This window comes from Salvelinus namaycush, chromosome 21 (genome assembly GCF_016432855.1).
Source record: "Salvelinus namaycush isolate Seneca chromosome 21, SaNama_1.0, whole genome shotgun sequence".
NCBI lineage: Eukaryota > Metazoa > Chordata > Actinopteri > Salmoniformes > Salmonidae > Salvelinus > Salvelinus namaycush.
In genome coordinates, this window is record NC_052327.1 from 48,541,018 (window position 1) to 48,559,608 (window position 18,591).

Here is an 18,591-nt window from a genome sequence, read left to right on the forward strand (position 1 = left end):
ATTACCACGATGACATAATATGGTGGTAATATTGTGGTTGAAATTTCACCCTCAAAACAAGTTAAGACTTTTTTTAAAATCCAATGTATTTTCCACATCGATTCCATGTCACAATATGTTGACAAAAACATTGATTCAACTCGTCTGATGAAGGAGATTAATTCCCCCAATAGAGACTGTTTGTTGAAGGTAGTTATTTATTTTGACGTAAGGTAAGTTGGTAACTCGTTCACCACTCTTCCCGTTATGCTCTGGGCACAATTAACAGATCAACCCATAAATAACATTAAAATACTTCATATTTGTTAAGCCAAAATGATCCAAATTCTAAAATGCATTCCAAAAAATATATATATAATAATTTTAAACAATGATTTTATTAAATTAGGTGGATAAAAAAAAAACTATTCTTTAATAATATGTTTCTATTTCCATTTCCAATCCTGAAAATGTGTTGTGAAAAAAAATAAAACGTGTGATATTATCCCAGTACAACCTTCTTTCCTAATACATTTGGTCTGTTTCTCACCTCACTTGATACAAGCCGTGCAAAGTTATGCCAAGGAGACCTAGAATGATTGTTGCTTCAACTCAGTGGAAGTGATTATACTGGGTTCTCAGCGTAGCAGTGCTGCTCTAGGATCAGTTGAGCCTTTTCTGATCATAATGAATAAGAAGGTGGGCACCTGATCCTAGATCAGCATATCTACTCAGACGCTTTGTGAACACAGGCCCAGGATGAAATGGTCAGCGCCGTGTTTTCTAATTGACACGGAGTACCCTACGGCTATTCGTTGAAATGCTACATAACAGATTATTTTCAGCGCCATCATTTCTCCATTAAAATACACTAACAGTTAAGACTATGGTTACATCATATTCATTTCAGCAGTATATGGGCCTATGTTCACACATTGACCTGTGTGGCTTCAATACTTCCTAGCCTTAAATTACTTTATAGTAACATGTTGTATTATTTTCCTAGAAAATTAAAATAATGTAGGGGGGGAAGGATGTTCAGGGCAATATTACCCTCCTTCCAACTAGAAGTAATCAATCTTTAACTATTCTATAAAACACAGAATTTAGGAATTCACCGCCAAAAAATATTTGAAGACTATGTAACCATGCAAACCGAGTCCTGGATGTATCTAACATGTTTATCTCAATGTTGCTTTTCTCAACTAAACTCCTTGACTTATTTGGACATTTTCTCCTGAAATATACTATATGATGTCAAGGATCAATATATTCCCAAGTGTAATATGCGATGAGCACCGAACTGACATTTGGAGAACTATATTCGTTACATAACAATGTAGTATTATATTTCCGAATGCCAATAGCCATCCTTTTGAATAAAAATAATATTTAATTTATGTTTGAGAAAAATAGTAATAATCTGATTCGCATGGAACACAAAATGTATTTTCCTTCATCAAACAGTAACAATTAATTTTGTTGACAGATCATTTCTTTTAAAAAGATAAAATTAAATTCATTCTAGGATTGGGAGAGAAAAAAAAATAACTTTGCCTTCTGTGTTTTTGCATCTCATTATGGGAGGTGAAACATTTTGGTATCCAGAACACAGTCTTATTGGTCAGTCGGTTTTCGAGGAATCGTTGAAGGAATTTCTAACGTGGAGAAACAACCCTGTTGAAATCAGACGTTTCTCGTCAAACCATTCAACACTTCTTTCAGAATCAAGTTTCTGTGCGGCTGGCGGTGGGCGACATAAGGGTGGTTTTCATTGGATGGCTCTAGGCAGTAGAATAGGTCATAGGTCATGCTTTGAGGGGGCTGGGTGGAGCAGAGCGGAGGGGGAATGGGGACAGCCTACTAAATGCCACCCTATCCCCTATATAAGGGTTCTACATAGGGAACAGGGTGTCGTTTGAGACACAGCACTCGGTTGATGTCACGTCACATGAAGTCCTCGTAGTCTTGTACGTAACCTCCATCGAACTCGCCGTAGTCCGCTAGGTCATCCTTCATCTTGGACTTCATCCCTCCGGCAGGAACCACGCCTTTCTTTTTCTTCTTTCCTTTATTCAGCTGCTGTTGGAAACAAAGAGGGATGATTAGTATTGTCCTTTATTCAGCTGCTGTTGGAAACAAAGAGGGATGATTAGTATTGTCCTTTATTCAGCTGCTGTTGGAAACAAAGAGGGATGATTAGTATTGTCCTTTATTCAGCTGCTGTTGGAAACAAAGAGGGATGATTAGTATTGTCCTTTATTCAACTGCTGTTGGAAACAAAGAGGGATGATTAGTATTGTCCTTTATTCAGCTGCTGTTGGAAACAAAGAGGGATGATTAGTATTGTCCTTTATTCAACTGCTGTTGGAAACAAAGAGGGATGATTAGTATTGTCCTTTATTCAGCTGCTGTTGGAAACAAAGAGGGATGATTAGTATTGTCCTTTATTCAGCTGCTGTTGGAAACAAAGAGGGATGATTAGTATTGTCCTTTATTCAACTGCTGTTGGAAACAAAGAGGGATGATTAGTATTGTCCTTTATTCAGCTGCTGTTGGAAACAAAGAGGGATGATTAGTATTGTCCTTTATTCAACTGCTGTTGGAAACAAAGAGGGATGATTAGTATTGTCCTTTATTCAGCTGCTGTTGGAAACAAAGAGGGATGATTAGTATTGTCCTTTATTCAGCTGCTGTTGGAAACAAAGAGGGATGATTAGTATTGTCCTTTATTCAGCTGCTGTTGGAAACAAAGAGGGATGATTAGTATTGTCCTTTATTCAACTGCTGTTGGAAACAAAGAGGGATGATTAGTATTGTCCTTTATTCAGCTGCTGTTGGAAACAAAGAGGGATGATTAGTATTGTCCTTTATTCAGCTGCTGTTGGAAACAAAGAGGGATGATTAGTATTGTCCTTTATTCAGCTGCTGTTGGAAACAAAGAGGGATGATTAGTATTGTCCTTTATTCAGCTGCTGTTGGAAACAAAGAGGGATGATTAGTATTGTCCTTTATTCAGCTGCTGTTGGAAACAAAGAGGGATAATTAGTATTGTCCTTTATACAGCTGCTGTTGGAAACAAAGAGGGATGATTAGTATTGTCCTTTATTCAGCTGCTGGTGGAAACAAAGAGGGATGATTAGTATTGTCCTTTATTCAGCTGCTGTTGGAAACAAAGAGGGATGATTAGTATTGTCCTTTATTCAGCTGTTGTTGGAAACAAAGAGGGGATGATTAGTATTGTCCTTTATTCAGCTGCTGGTGGAAACAAAGAGGGATGATTAGTATTGTCCTTTATTCAGCTGCTGTTGGAAACAAAGAGGGATGATTAGTATTGACCTTTATTCAGCTGCTGTTGGAAACAAAGAGGGATGATTAGTATTGTCCTTTATTCAGCTGCTGGTGGAAACAAAGAGGGATAATTAGTATTGTCCTTTATTCAGCTGCTGTTGGAAACAAAGAGGGATGATTAGTATTGTCCTTTATTCAGCTGCTGGTGGAAACAAAGAGGGATGATTAGTATTGTCCTTTATTCAGCTGCTGGTGGAAACAAAGAGGGATGATTAGTATTGTCCTTTATTCAGCTGCTGGTGGAAACAGAGGGATGATTAGTATTGTCCTTTATTCAGCTGCTGTTGGAAACAAAGAGGGATGATTAGTATTGTCCTTTATTCAGCTGCTGTTGGAAACAAAGAGGGATGATTAGTATTGTCCTTTATTCAGCTGCTGGTGGAAACAAAGAGGGATGATTAGTATTGTCCTTTATTCAGCTGCTGGTGGAAACAGAGGGATGATTAGTATTGTCCTTTATTCAGCTGCTGTTGGAAACAAAGAGGGATGATTAGTATTGTCCTTTATTCAGCTGCTGTTGGAAACAAAGAGGGATGATTAGTATTGTCCTTTATTCAGCTGCTGGTGGAAACAAAGAGGGATGATTAGTATTGTCCTTTATTCAGCTGCTGGTGGAAACAGAGGGATGATTAGTATTGTCCTTTATTCAGCTGCTGTTGGAAACAAAGAGGGATGATTAGTATTGTCCTTTATTCAGCTGCTGGTGGAAACAAAGAGGGATGATTAGTATTGTCCTTTATTCAGCTGCTGTTGGAAACAAAGAGGGATGATTAGTATTGTCCTTTATTCAGCTGTTGTTGGAAACAAAGAGGGATGATTAGTATTGTCCTTTATTCAGCTGCTGTTGGAAACAAAGAGGGATGATTAGTATTGTCCTTTATTCAGCTGCTGTTGGAAACAAAGAGGGATGATTAGTATTGTCCTTTATTCAGCTGCTGTTGGAAACAAAGAGGGATGATTAGTATTGTCCTTTATTCAGCTGCTGTTGGAAACAAAGAGGGATGATTAGTATTGTCCTTTATTCAGCTGCTGTTGGAAACAAAGAGGGATGATTCGTATTGTCCTTTATTCAGCTGCTGTTGGAAACAAAGAGGGATGATTCGTATTGTCCTTTATTCAGCTGCTGTTGGAAACAAAGAGGGATGATTAGTATTGTCCTTTATTCAGCTGCTGTTGGAAACAAAGAGGGATGATTAGTATTGTCCTTTATTCAGCTGCTGTTGGAAACAAAGAGGGATGATTCGTATTGTCCTTTATTCAGCTGCTGTTGGAAACAAAGAGGGATGATTAGTATTGACCTTTATTCAGCTGCTGTTGGAAATAAAGAGGATTAGTATTGTCTTAATTTATTTTTATTTTTTGTTGTTGCGTAATTTCCATTAGGGCACGCAACTCCAGGTAGTACTGTTCCAGTCTGTTTTCTTCCGTTTGATGCCTAATGAACATGACCCGGACAAGACTGAATAGCAGTCTAAGTAGACCATGTGTACTGGTGATAAATGTCAATACTTGTCGGTCATTTAAATAAAATGAAAAAACAAACCTTTTCCTGTTTCTGTTTTTCACTTAGTAAGACTGTGAGGGAGTTGCTGACTTTTTTCAAGTCCTCCACCTCCACTGTAACATAAGAGGTGCACAGTTAAAACATTATTTCATACAATACAGGGACATAACAGGCCCCACTGACCGTTGAGATGCATGGCCAATAACATTGGTTACTTTTCAAACGGTATATTATTAAATCAATACTTACGTGAGAGACAGAGGTCTCGAAACAAGGACTCTAGGAAGCCGGAATAGTGTATGGAACTCTCAAAAGGTGATATCTTGTCTTTTAACAACTTTTCAAACGCTGTGAACTCATCTTTAGAAGACGGGCTTATAGCATCAATTCCTTTGACGTTGTTGACGACACCTGATTTGAGAAGGAAAAATGATTGGAGCACCATGATATGAAGCTTTCCACAGGTAACTGGTGTTGACAATGTCTAAAACTCTTGATTCTTAAACCAGACATTTTGCAATATAAATCTCAGATTCTCTGTAAAGCTTTCTATTTATCTGTAATACGTGTAGACTGTCAGCCTTAAATATTTATCATTCAACATACACTACACGACCAAAATGATGTGGATACCTGCTCGTTGAACATCTCATTCCAAAATCATGGGCATTAATATGGAGTTGGTCCCCCCTTTGCTGCTATAACAGCCTCCACTCTTCTGGGAAGGCATTAATATGGAGTTGGTCCCCCCTTTGCTGCTATAACAGCCTCCACTTTTCTGGGAAGGCATTAATATGGAGTTGGTCCCCCCTTTGCTGCTATAACAGCCTCCACTCTTCTGGGAAGGCTTTCCACTAGATGTTGGAACATTGCTGTGGGGGACTTCCATTCAGCCGCAAGAGCATTAGTGAGGTCGGGCACTGATGTTGGGCGATAAGGCCTGGCTCGCAGTCAGCGTTCCAATTTATCCCAAAGGTGTTCGATGGGATTGAGGTCAGGTCTCTGTACAGGCAGTTAAGTTCTTCCACACTGATCGACAAACCATTTCTGTATGGACCTCGCTTTGTGCACGGGGGTAGTCATGCTGAAACAGGAAAGAGCCTTCCCCAAACTGTTTCCACAAATTTGAAAGCACAGAATCATCTAGAAAGTCATTGTATGCTGTAGTGTTGAGATTTCCCTTCACTGGAACTAAGGGGCCCGAACTATGAAAAACAGCCCCAGACCATTATTCTTCCTCCACCAAACTTTACAGTTGGCACTATGCAGTCGGGCAGGTAGCGTTCTCCTGGCATCCGCCAAACCCAGATTATTTTTGTTGGCCTGCCAGATGGTGAAGTGTGATTCAACACTTCAGAGAATTCGTTTCCACTTCTCCAGAGTTCAACAGTGGCGAGCTTTACCCCACTCCAGCCGACACTTGGCATTATGCATGGTGATCTTAGGCTTGTGTGCGGCTGCTCGGCCATGGAAACCCATTTCATGAAGCTCCCGACTAACAGTTCTTGTGCTGACGTTGCTCCCAGAGGAAGTTTGGAACTCGGTAGTGGAGTGTTGCAACCAAGGATGTTCCTGTGACTACCTCATGAAGCTGGTTGAGAGAATGCCAAGACTGTGCAAAGCTGTCATCAAGGCAAAGGGTGGCTACTTTGAAGAATCTAAAATATATTGATTTGTTTAACACTTTTTTGGTTACTACACGATTCCATATGTGTTATTTCATAGTTTTGATGTCTTCACTAGTATTCTACAATGTAGAAAATATATTTTTTTTAAATGAAGAAAAACCCTTGAATGAGTAGGTGTCCAAACTTTTGACTGGTACTTTATTTGTGGCTCTATGCATAAGCAAATTGAACTACCGTAATTTCTGGACTATTAAGCGCACCTGAATATAAGCCGCACCCACTGAATTAAAAAAAAATAATGTATTTTGTACATAAATAAGCCGCAGGTGCCTACCGGTACATTGAAACAAATGAACTTTACACAGCCTTTAAACGAAACACGGCTTGTAACAAAAATAAATAGGCTTTTTAAACGAAACACGGCTTGTAACAAAATTTTTAAAAAATAGCAGTAAACAGTAGCCTACCAAGAAAGTCATTGGTCACTATCTTCCTCCTGTGCACTAAAACCACTGAAGTCATCTCCTTCGGTGTCGGAGTTGAATAGCCTCAGAATTGTTTCATCCGATGTTGGATCGTTTTCATTGTCGCTCTCGTCACTTTCATCCGGAGGCAAATTCCCCGCTGAGCTCATGCTGCCCTCTTCAATACGCAGCAGTCCAGCCTTTCGAAACCCGTTGATGATAGTGGATTTTTGTTTTGTTTTGACAATGCTCCACGCTGTCAGGACCCACTGGCAGACTTGACCATAAATTGCTCTTCGCATGCGGCCCGTTTTAGTGAAGGATTTCTCCCCACTTGTCATCCAAGCCTCATTTTCTAGTTCGGGCCATCTGCTTTTCTTTCCTCTGAAAGCTTTTGTTGTCTTTTTGCACTGAGTCAGTTGCTCATGCTGCTGTTTCCAACGTCTTATCATCGACTCATTAAGGCCAAGCTCCCGTGCAGCAGCTCTATTTCCTTTTCCAACAGCCAGATCGATCGCCTTCAACTTGAAAGCTGCATCATATGCATTTCTCCGTGTCTTTGCCATGATGAGGTTGACAAAATGACTACCGTAATCAGAATGATGGGAAGTTTGAGCGCGCTCGATTTACGTCACATTATGTGACGGTGCTCAGTTTTTTGGCGGCATGAATCTTGTGAAAGCGGGAAAAATCCATAAATTAGCCACGTCATTGTATAAGCCGCAAGGTTCAAAGCGTGGGAAAAAGTAGCGGCTTATAGTCCGGAAATTACCCTGGTCCCGTGTGGCTCAGTTGGTAGAGCATGGCGCTTGCAACGCCAGGGTTGTGGGTTCAATTCCCACGGGGGGACCAGGGTTCAATTCCCACGGGGGGACCAGGATGAATATGTATGAACTTTCCAATTTGTAAGTCGCTCTGGATAAGAGCGTCTGCTAAATGACTTAAATGTAAATGTAAAAATGTAATTACGGTATGTACTTATTTTCTTACTGACCATAAGCAAGAGTTCCTTTTTCTGTACATTGAGTCATTTAGCAGACGCTCTTATTCAGAGACTTACACCTCCTCCTGTAATACAGGTCTCTTACCGAAAGCCTCCTGAGCCAATAGAAGATCAGCTTCCTCCTGTAGCTTCTTCACTCTGAGTTTCTCTGCTAGCTCATCCTCCGGTGAGAGTTCTGTTTCCTGTGATTCCTCTAACTAACAAACAAACAAAGAAATACACTTTCAGATGCAGCAGCCAATGACTTGTTATTCATGGACACTGTGTGAAACCCTTTAGGGCTGATTTAGAGGCTTAATCTGGGTCTGGAAAACCAGATGAAATACAGTACAGTTAGTTTCCTAATATGGGCCCAAATCAAAATGTAAAGTCTCTTCTAGAGATTTAAAATTAAACTTTAAAATTTGATAAATACAACTCCAATAATCAGGGAAATTGGCTGAAAGCAAAAAGGTCAAGTTTCGGCTGAATTTTAATAAGCAAACTAGTAGTCACTGTTGCAGTAGCTGGGTTGGTTATGGTGACGAACACCTACCTTAAAAAACACCTACTTAAATTTTTTTTTTTTTAATGACTTTAAAAAACATCTACCTCAAACACCTACTTTAAAAACACCTACTTTATAAACACCTACATTATAAACACCTACTTTATAAACACCTACTTTATAAACACCTACTTTATAAACACCTACTTTATAAACACCTACTTTGAAAACACTTACCCGCTTTCTCAGCTCTTCTTGTTTTTTCATTTGTAAACTTTCCTTTTCTTTGATTTTTTCAGCTAATTTCTTCTTCTCAGAAAGTTTGGTCTCTGCTACAAAGACAAAATGGGAAGAAAAATAAATAACTGTTGAGCTTCTATTCAATTAACATAGTCAGATCTCACTGGTTCAATTCATGCGGTTTAAAAAAAAATACCTGCTTTTTTCTCTTCTGCTTTTTTACATTCCTCCTCGTCATCATCCCAGTTGTCCTGCAAAACAGGAAACGGGAGAAAATAAGGTTAGGATGGAGGCTTCAGAATGTGGCATCCATTCATGTGTTTTTAGCTCACTAGTTACCACTAGGGCCATATCACACACTGTATTCATTCGTTGTCCATCGTTGAATTCCACTAGCTAGGCCTGTCTGATATGACAGCTGGCATTATCTAGCTCCACCATTGGTAATGCTGTCCTTCCAAGTCCCATTTGGGACAAATACTGATGTTATCACCGGGTGTTATTTGTTTTAAGATGTTATTTGTTTACTAATGTGATCACTAGTAAACAAAAGTCAACGTGCCTAATAAACATCCCATATGATAGCTAAGTTGATAGAATAGCTAGCTAATGGGGCTAGTAGTACAATGCCTTTAATGTTTTGCTGCAAGGTGGATCCAGCAAACGGTGGATACAAGCATGAAATTTGGTACAAATATTTCTCAGGCGATATGAAAACATCCCAGTTGGGGTACCTTTTTCAAACTTAACCAGGAAGCAAGTTATTGCAAAAAAAAAATCAAAATGGCTGCCATAATAGCTGGTATTTGACCATGAAATGTTATGCAACAGATAAAAGCATGACATTTGTTAAACATTCTTCAGATGATATGAAATACATCTTAGAAGGGGTACTCATTGCAAACTTAAATTAGGAAGCGGAATTCAAAATGGCTGCCAATGTAGATGGTAATGAAGCCGCAGTCGTGTTTCAAAATAGCTTAAGTAAAATGTTCATAACATAAAATTAAGTAATAATACAAAATGTATTCCTTAAAGCGGCAATCTGCAATGGAAACAATAACAATCCCCGCCCTTGTTTTGGTAAAAAAGTGGGATCGGGCCGGAGAAATTAATTACTTAAATGTATAGAGCTATGGATGCAAGGACTGATCAATCCTGAAATCAACCTGTGGAAGCCTGACAAAGCTCTCAGATGGTGTTGATGTCCTGGTCGGTTTTACCCATTCCAAAAAAGCAAACCACAGATCTATCGTTGGATAATCCTTGGTAAGATGGAACATCCCAGCGAGGAGGACAATGACGTCTGTATCCACTGTTTGAATTATAAATGGTAGGTGAACTAGGGATGTGACAAATGGAAAACATTTAAACTCCACATAAAAAATAAATCCTGTTTAGAATAAGAAAAACTAAAAATTCCATGTGAATTCACAATGCAACTGCTACCAACAATGGTTTGGGCCTCACGGTGTGTCCTGTTCAGATGGTTAAGCATTGCACCTGTTCTACCACTACTGACCTGTATTACCATTACTGACCTGTACTACTGACCTGTACTACCACTACTGACCTGTACTACCACTACTGACCTGTACTACCACTACTGACCTGTACTACCATTACTGACCTGTACTACTGACCTGTACTACTGACCTGTACTACTGACCTGTACTACCATTACTGACCTGTACTACTGACCTGTACTACCATTACTGACCTGTACTACCATTACTGACCTGTACTACCACTACTGACCTGTACTACCATTACTGACCTGTACTACCACTACTGACCTGTACTACCACTACTGACCTGTACTACCACTACTGACCTGTACTACCACTACTGACCTGTACTACTGACCTGTACTACCACTACTGACCTGTACTACCACTACTGACCTGTACTACCACTACTGACCTGTACTACTGACCTGTACTATTGACCTGTACTACCATTACTGACCTGTACTACCACTACTGACCTGTACTACCACTACTGACCTGTACTACCACTACTGACCTGTACTACCACTACTGACCTGTACTACCACTACTGACCTGTACTATTGACCTGTACTACCACTACTGACCTGTACTACCATTACTGACCTGTACTACCACTACTGACCTGTACTACCACTACTGACCTGTACTACCACTACTGACCTGTACTACCACTACTGACCTGTACTACCATTACTGACCTGTACTACTGACCTGTACTACCATTACTGACCTGTACTACCACTACTGACCTGTACTACCACTACTGACCTGTACTACCACTACTGACCTGTACTACCACTACTGACCTGTACTACCATTACTGACCTGTACTACCATTACTGACCTGTACTACCATTACTGACCTGTACTACCACTACTGACCTGTACTACTGACCTGTACTACCACTACTGACCTGTACTACTGACCTGTACTACCACTACTGACCTGTACTACCACTACTGACCTGTACTACCACTACTGACCTGTACTACCACTACTGACCTGTACTACTGACCTGTACTACCACTACTGACCTGTACTACCACTACTGACCTGTACTACCACTACTGACCTGTACTACCACTACTGACCTGTACTACCACTACTGACCTGTACTACTGACCTGTACTATTGACCTGTACTACCATTACTGACCTGTACTACCATTACTGACCTGTACTACCACTACTGACCTGTACTACCACTACTGACCTGTACTACTGACCTGTACTACCACTACTGACCTGTACTACCACTACTGACCTGTACTACCACTACTGACCTGTACTACTGACCTGTACTACCACTACTGACCTGTACTACCATTACTGACCTGTACTACTGACCTGTACTACCACTACTGACCTGTACTACCACTACTGACCTGTACTACTGACCTGTACTACCATTACTGACCTGTACTACCACTACTGACCTGTACTACCACTACTGACCTGTACTACTGACCTGTACTATCACTACTGACCTGTACTACCACTACTGACCTGTACTACTGACCTGTACTACCACTACTGACCTGTACTACCACTACTGACCTGTACTACCACTACTGACCTGTACTACCACTACTGACCTGTACTACCACTACTGACCTGTACTACTGACCTGTACTACTGACCTGTACTACCATTACTGACCTGTACTACCATTACTGACCTGTACTACTGACCTGTACTACTGACCTGTACTACCACTACTGACCTGTACTACTGACCTGTACTACCATTACTGACCTGTACTACTGACCTGTACTACCATTACTGACCTGTACTACCACTACTGACCTGTACTACCACTACTGACCTGTACTACTGACCTGTACTACCACTACTGACCTGTACTACCATTACTGACCTGTACTACTGACCTGTACTACCACTACTGACCTGTACTACTGACCTGTACTACCACTACTGACCTGTATTACCATTACTGACCTGTACTACCACTACTGACCTGTATTACCATTATAATACCTCAATTCCACTGTGCAAAGCTTGCATTTCCTTCTCAAAGTATCTCTGCCATTTTTCCAACTCTTAAAGGAAACTCCACCCAAAAGCAAGATGCATCATACCGGCTGTACTTACGTGTTTTGAAAGTTAAATTTCAAATCAAATGTATTTATATAGCCCTTCGTACATCAGCTGATATCTCAAAGTGCTGTACAGAAACCCAGCCTAAAACCCCAAACAGCAAGCAATGCAGGTGTAGAAGCACGGTGGCTAGGAAAAACTCCCTAGAAAGGCCAAAACCTAGGAAGAAACCTAGAGAGGAACCAGGCTATGAGGGGTGGCCAGTCCTCTTCTATCGATCTGACACCACACTTCAAAAAGCAAGTCCTGCAGGCTCTAGTTTTGTCTTATCTTGATTATTATCCAGTTGTGTGGTCGAATGCTGCAAGGAAAGACCTAGTTAAGCTGCAGCTGGCCCAGAACAGAGCGACACGTCTTGCTCTTCAGTGTAACCAGAGGGCTAATATATGCATGTCAGTCTAACTTGGCTAAGAGTTAAGGAGAGACTGACTGCATCACTTCTTTTTATAAGAAACATTGTGTTAAATTCCAAATTGTTTGTCTAGACAACTTACACACAGCTCTGACACGCACACTTACCCCACCAGACATGCCACCAGGGGTCTTTTCACAGTCTTTTTTTTTTGTTGTCTTTATCAAATTAACCAGTTTCATTTTAAATCACTAGAAGATACTTTCATTTTGATTTGGGTCCATATTAGGAAACTAACTGTACTGTAATTCATTGTGAATTCACATGGATTTTTTTATTTTATTTTTCCAAATAGGCAAGTCAGTTAAGAACTAATTCTTATTTACAATGAAGGCCTATTTAGAATTGAAGGCACACGTAATCAGCATGGCTACCACAGCATTCTGCAGCGATACGCCATCCCATCTGGTTTGCGCTTAGTGGATCTATAATTTGTTTTTCAACAGGAAAATGACCCGAAACACCTCCAGGCTGTGTAAGGGCTATTTGACCAAGAAGGAGAGTGATAGAGTGTTGCATCAGATGACCTGGCCTCCACAATCACCCAACCTCAACCCAATTAAGATGGCATGGGATGAGTTGGACCACAGAGTGAATGAAAAGCCGCCAACAAGTACTCAGCACATGTGGGAACTCCTTCAAAACTGTTGGAAAAGCATTCCAGGCGGAGCTAGATTGAGAGAATGACAAGAGTGTGTAAAGCTGTCATCGAGTCAAAGGGTGGCTACTTTGAAGAATCTAAAATATATTTTGATTTGTGTATAACACTTTATTTGGTTATTACATGATTCCATATGTGTTATTTCATAGTTGTGATGTCTTCACCATTATTCTACAATGTAGAAAATAGTAAAAGTACATTTAAAAAAACTTAAGTGGAGTAGGTGTGTCCAAACTGTTGACTGGTACTGTATAGCAACAACAAAGAAAATCTACAGTCATATGACAGGGTATCTAAACCCAGAAACTCAACATTACAAGACTTCGGGGAAAGCTTGTGAAATAGACCAAACACACCATACCGGGGTATGAGAAGAAGTCAATGAGAGAAGATAAATTATTCCTTTAGTTGTTAATTATCTTGATTTGAGCCAATGTCTTCAAGTGACTGAACTGTTATTTCTCCAACCTTGTGAAACTGACACGCTTTCATTTTTCTTCTTCTATAAAAAAAAATGTTTTTAAACTTCATAAAAACGAAGGAGTGCCTTTGATTTGACGGCCTGTACATGTGCAGTTCGGTGCGAGATGACCGTTAGAAACATGTCATTGGGTCTACGCTTGAGTTCAGCTAGCCAACGGCTCCATAGCATGGCCTACAAATGTGATCAGGGATTTCTATTGGAGAAGCAGTTTGAGCCTGTCTTCGGGTTGGTACACTGCACCGCCCGCAATCGCAAGGCTCTCCAGAGGGTGGCGCGGTCTGCCCAACGCATCACCGGGGGCACACTGCAGGCCCTCCAGGACACCCTACACCACCCGATGGCACAGGAAGGCCAAAGAGATCATCAAGGACGTCAACCACCCGAGCTACGGACTGTTCACCCCGCTAGGTCAGTACAGGTGCATCAAAGCTGGGACCGAGAGACTGAAAAACAACTTCTATCTCAAGGCCATCAGACTGTTAAATAGTCACCACTAGCCGGACAGTACACTGCCCTGAACTTAGTCACGGTCACTTATCGGCTACCACCCTGTTACTCAACCCTGCACCTTAGAGGCTGCTGCTCTATATACATATAATTACTGGTCACTTTAATAAATGGAACACTAGTCACTTTAATGCTTACATACTGTTTTACTCATCTCATATGTATATACTGTATTCTATTCTACTGTATTTTAGTCAATGCCACTCCGACATTGCTCGTCCTAATATTTATATATCTCCATTCCATTATTTTACTTTAGATTGTGTGTATTGTTAGATACTACTGCACTATCGGAGCTAGGAACACAAGCATTTCGCTACAGTCGCAATAACATCTGCTAAATGTGTGTATGTGACCAATAACATTTGATTTGGTAATAACACCTTTCCAAAATCAGATTGAGTATAGACGGTCATATTGGATTATGTTACAAAAAAATAGGGGTGCCATGCCCCAATTGTTGTCTACACCTAATATCAAGTAATACATCCCAAAGAGCAGATCTACCGAATTTGACGCTTTAATACGCTCATTAGTGGCAAGGCCCCGCATTATTGCAGCTTTCACATGCTGGGAAACTCTTGAAATGTCCAACTTGCTGACTCGTTTAACGTGGCACGTGTATAACTACAACCAGTTAGCAAGTTGGGAATGTCAGTTTCCTAGTTCCGACTATCACATGAACGCAGCATAAAGGGCCGGGTCTGACCCCCCCCCCCCCATCAAAGTTGCTCATCTCTAGCTAGCTAACACCCAATGAGATATATATATATATATAAAAAGCTAACAACTGTCATCCTATGGTGGCTAGCTAACGCTGTGTGACCACTAGCTAAACATCACCGTTGGTTAGCGGGTCGAATGCAGTGGACACTTGATCGAGCCTGTCCCCCTGAGTCCCGACTTGTCACCGCTAGACTGGGGACCACTCGGCTAACTTTAGCTAGCTAGCTAACACTGTTGACATCATCTGGATTCTGGGTGATCTAACGTTAGCTAGCTAGGATGCAAAGAGATGACCTCGAAATCAACTAGGGTTCAGGTCATATTCAGAGTAAAATACACGTTCTCGATAAATTATCTAGTGTTGTTTTGGTTGTCATCTCGTCAACTGTGATGTTAGCCAGCTAATTAAGTTAGCTGGCTACCTTGATATTGTCATCCTCGTCCTCGCCTTCCCATTTGTCCGCCACAACAGCCTTCTTTGTTCCGATAACCAGCTCGTCCGGATCGAAAGTGTCAGCATCTAAGACCAACAATACACACATTTTACAAACTTAAACTATCATCTCTGATACGTGTAATTGTCAACGATTAGGTATAACTTGAATAATACGCCATTCCACACACAGGTGGATTCTTACCCCATGAATCTCCCTCCGCCATCTTGCCTGTGTGTCTGATCATAATGAATTCCGTGTGTGTACAATCGGTAACTGGCTCTTTGGTTCCGAGAGAAAATGACGTACATATAGGTCTGTGCTGTCAAGTGTATATTCCCATTATTCTTGTCTGTCCACTCATTGCTGCTCCCTATTTAGTGACAACATAGAATTAGATCAAGGCAAAAAATACTGTCAGTTACACAAGTACAGAATATCTAAAATTATGAAAAATAAAAATGAATATCTTTCTTAATTTCACTGAATATAAGGTGATGTCATAGTTATTTTTGTGACTGGGTCACTAAAATAGACTATTGTGGGGTGCGGCTTCAACAGTCAATTATATTGGTGTACCCGATCTACACTGAACAAAAATATAAACGCAACATGTAAAGTGTTGGTACCATGTTTCATGAGCTGAAATAAAAGATCCCAGAAATCTTCCATAAGCACAAAAGCTTATTTCTCTCAAATTTTGTGCACACATTTATTTACATATTGTGACAATCTCTGAAACTCACTTAGATAATAACTTTAATGATACAGTGGTAGCAATACAAGGTTATAACATTTACAGAAAAGACAGAAATGCTAGTGGTGGAGGTGTGGCTGTTTTATATTCAGAACCATATTTCTGTAAAGATTAGAGAGGATCTCATGTTAAATACTGTTGAAGTAATATGGCTACAGGTTCATCTGCCTCACCTAAAGCCCATTCTGGTGGGAAGCTGCTATAGACCACCAAGTGCTAACCGTCAGTATCTGGATAACATGTGTGAAATGCTTGATAATGTATGTGATATCAACAGAAAGGTCTATTTTCTGGGTGATTTAAATATTGACTGGCTTTCATCAGGCTACCCACTCAAGAGAAAGCTTCAAACTGTAACTAGTGCCTGCAACCTGGTTCAGGTTATCAATCAACCTATCAGGGTAGCTACAAACAGCACAGGAATCTAATTGTCAACATGCATTGATCACATCTTTACTAAAGCTGCAGAAAACTGCTTTAAAGCAGTATCAAAATCCATCGGATGTAGTGATCGCAATATAGAAGCCATATCTAGGAAAACCAAAGTTCCAAAGGCTGGGCCTAATATAGTGTATAAGAGGTCATACAAGAAGTTTTGTAGTGATTCCTAAGTTGATGTAAAGAATATCTGCTGGTCTGTGGTGTGTAATGAGGAGCAACCAGACGCTGCATTTGACACATTTATGAAATTGCTTATTCCAGTTACTAATAAGCATGCTCCCATTAAGAAAATGACTGTAGGCACTGTTAAATCCCCATGGATTGATGTGGAATTGAAAAATGATATGGTTGAGAGAGATGAGGCAAAATAAATGGCAAATAGGTCTGGCTGCACAACCGATTGGCAAAAGCAACCGCCAATTGAGAATTCAGGTGACTAAACTGAATTTAAAAAAGAAGAAACCACACTATGAAACAAAGATAAATGACAAAGAATGATAGTAAAAAGCTTTGGAGCACCTTAAATTAAATTTTGGGCAAAAAGGCAAACTCAGCTCCATCATTCATTGAATCAGATGGCTCAGTCATCACAAAACCCATTGATATGGCCAACTTCTTTAATGATTTTTTCATTGGTAAGATTAGAAAATTTAGGCATAACATGCAAACAACCAACGCTGACACTACAAATCCAAGTATATGTGACCAAATTATGAAAGACAAACATTGTAATTTTGAATTCCGAACGGTAAGTGTGGAAGAGGTGAAAACATTATTGTTGTCTAACTAAAAGCATTGTATTTGGGACAAATATTTCACTAAACCTCAACTAAATCTAGTAATGAATAATGTGAAAATTGAGCAAGTTGAGGAGACTAAACTTCTTGGAGTAACCCTGGATTATAAACTGCCATGGTCAAAACATATTGATACCACAGTAGCTAAGACAGGGAGAAGTCTGTCCATAATAAAGTGTTGCTCTGCCTTCTTAACAACACTATCAACAAGGCAGGACCTACAGGCCCTAGTTTTGTCGCACCTGAACTACTGTTCAGTCGTGTGATCAGGTGCCACAAAGAGGGACGTAGGAAAATTACAATTGGCTCAGAACAGGGCAGCACGGCTGGCCCTTGGATGTACACAGAGAGCTAACATTAATAATATGTATGTACATCTCTCCTGGCTTAAAGTGGAGGAGAGATTGACTTCATCACTACTTGTATTTATGAGAGGTATTGACATGTTGAATGCACCAAGCTGTCTGAACTGCTGGCGCACAGCTCGGACACCCATGAATTCCCCACAAGACATGCCACCAGAGGTCTCTTCACAGTCCGCAAAGACAGAATAGACTTTGGGAAGCTCACAGTACTACATCGAGCCATGACTACATGGAACTCTATTCCACATCAAGTAACTGATGCAAGCAGTAAAATTAGATTTAAAAAACAGATTCAAAAACATCTTATGGAACAGTACAATAATAAATGCAATACAAATACCGGGCAGATGACAACGAACATAATTGCATTTTATCGATGGCAATTTGAATGCGGACAGATAACGTGACGAGTTCCTGAGGCCCATTGTTGTTCGATTCATCCACCGCCATCGTGTTTCAGTATGATAATGTTCGGCCCCAAGTCGCAAGGAAGCTGAAAATGTCCCAGTTCTTCCATTGCCTGCACTCAACAGACATGTCACCTGTTTGAGATGCTCTGGATCGACGGCGTGTTCCAGTTCCCGCCAATATCCAGCAATTTTGTACAGCCACTGACGGAGTGGGACAACAGTCCACATGCGGCAATCAACAGCCTGATCAACACGATGTGAAGGAGATGCCACGCTGCATGAGGCAAATGATCACACCAGATACTGACTGGT

General features: G+C 40.5%; 1 protein-coding gene across 2 annotated transcripts; it reads right to left on the reverse strand.

The window, feature by feature from the left end:
- Positions 1-358: 358 nt before the first annotated feature.
- On the reverse strand, positions 359-15,758 carry LOC120066436 (eukaryotic translation initiation factor 3 subunit J-A-like). Of its 2 annotated transcripts, none has more exons than XM_039017799.1 (8): positions 15,714-15,758; positions 15,498-15,595; positions 8,853-8,907; positions 8,654-8,748; positions 8,015-8,126; positions 5,084-5,245; positions 4,874-4,947; positions 359-2,061 (listed from the first exon to the last, which is right to left on the reverse strand). In XM_039017799.1, the coding sequence occupies exons 1-8, from the start codon at positions 15,754-15,756 to the stop codon at positions 1,927-1,929; spliced, it is 774 nt and encodes a 257-aa protein (XP_038873727.1). In that variant the 5' UTR covers positions 15,757-15,758; the 3' UTR covers positions 359-1,926. The 2 variants fall into 2 exon arrangements, with proteins under 2 accessions (XP_038873727.1, XP_038873728.1); XM_039017800.1 differs by lacking the exon at positions 359-2,061 and adding an exon at positions 2,094-4,641.
- Between the last annotated feature and the right edge of the window lie 2,833 nt (positions 15,759-18,591).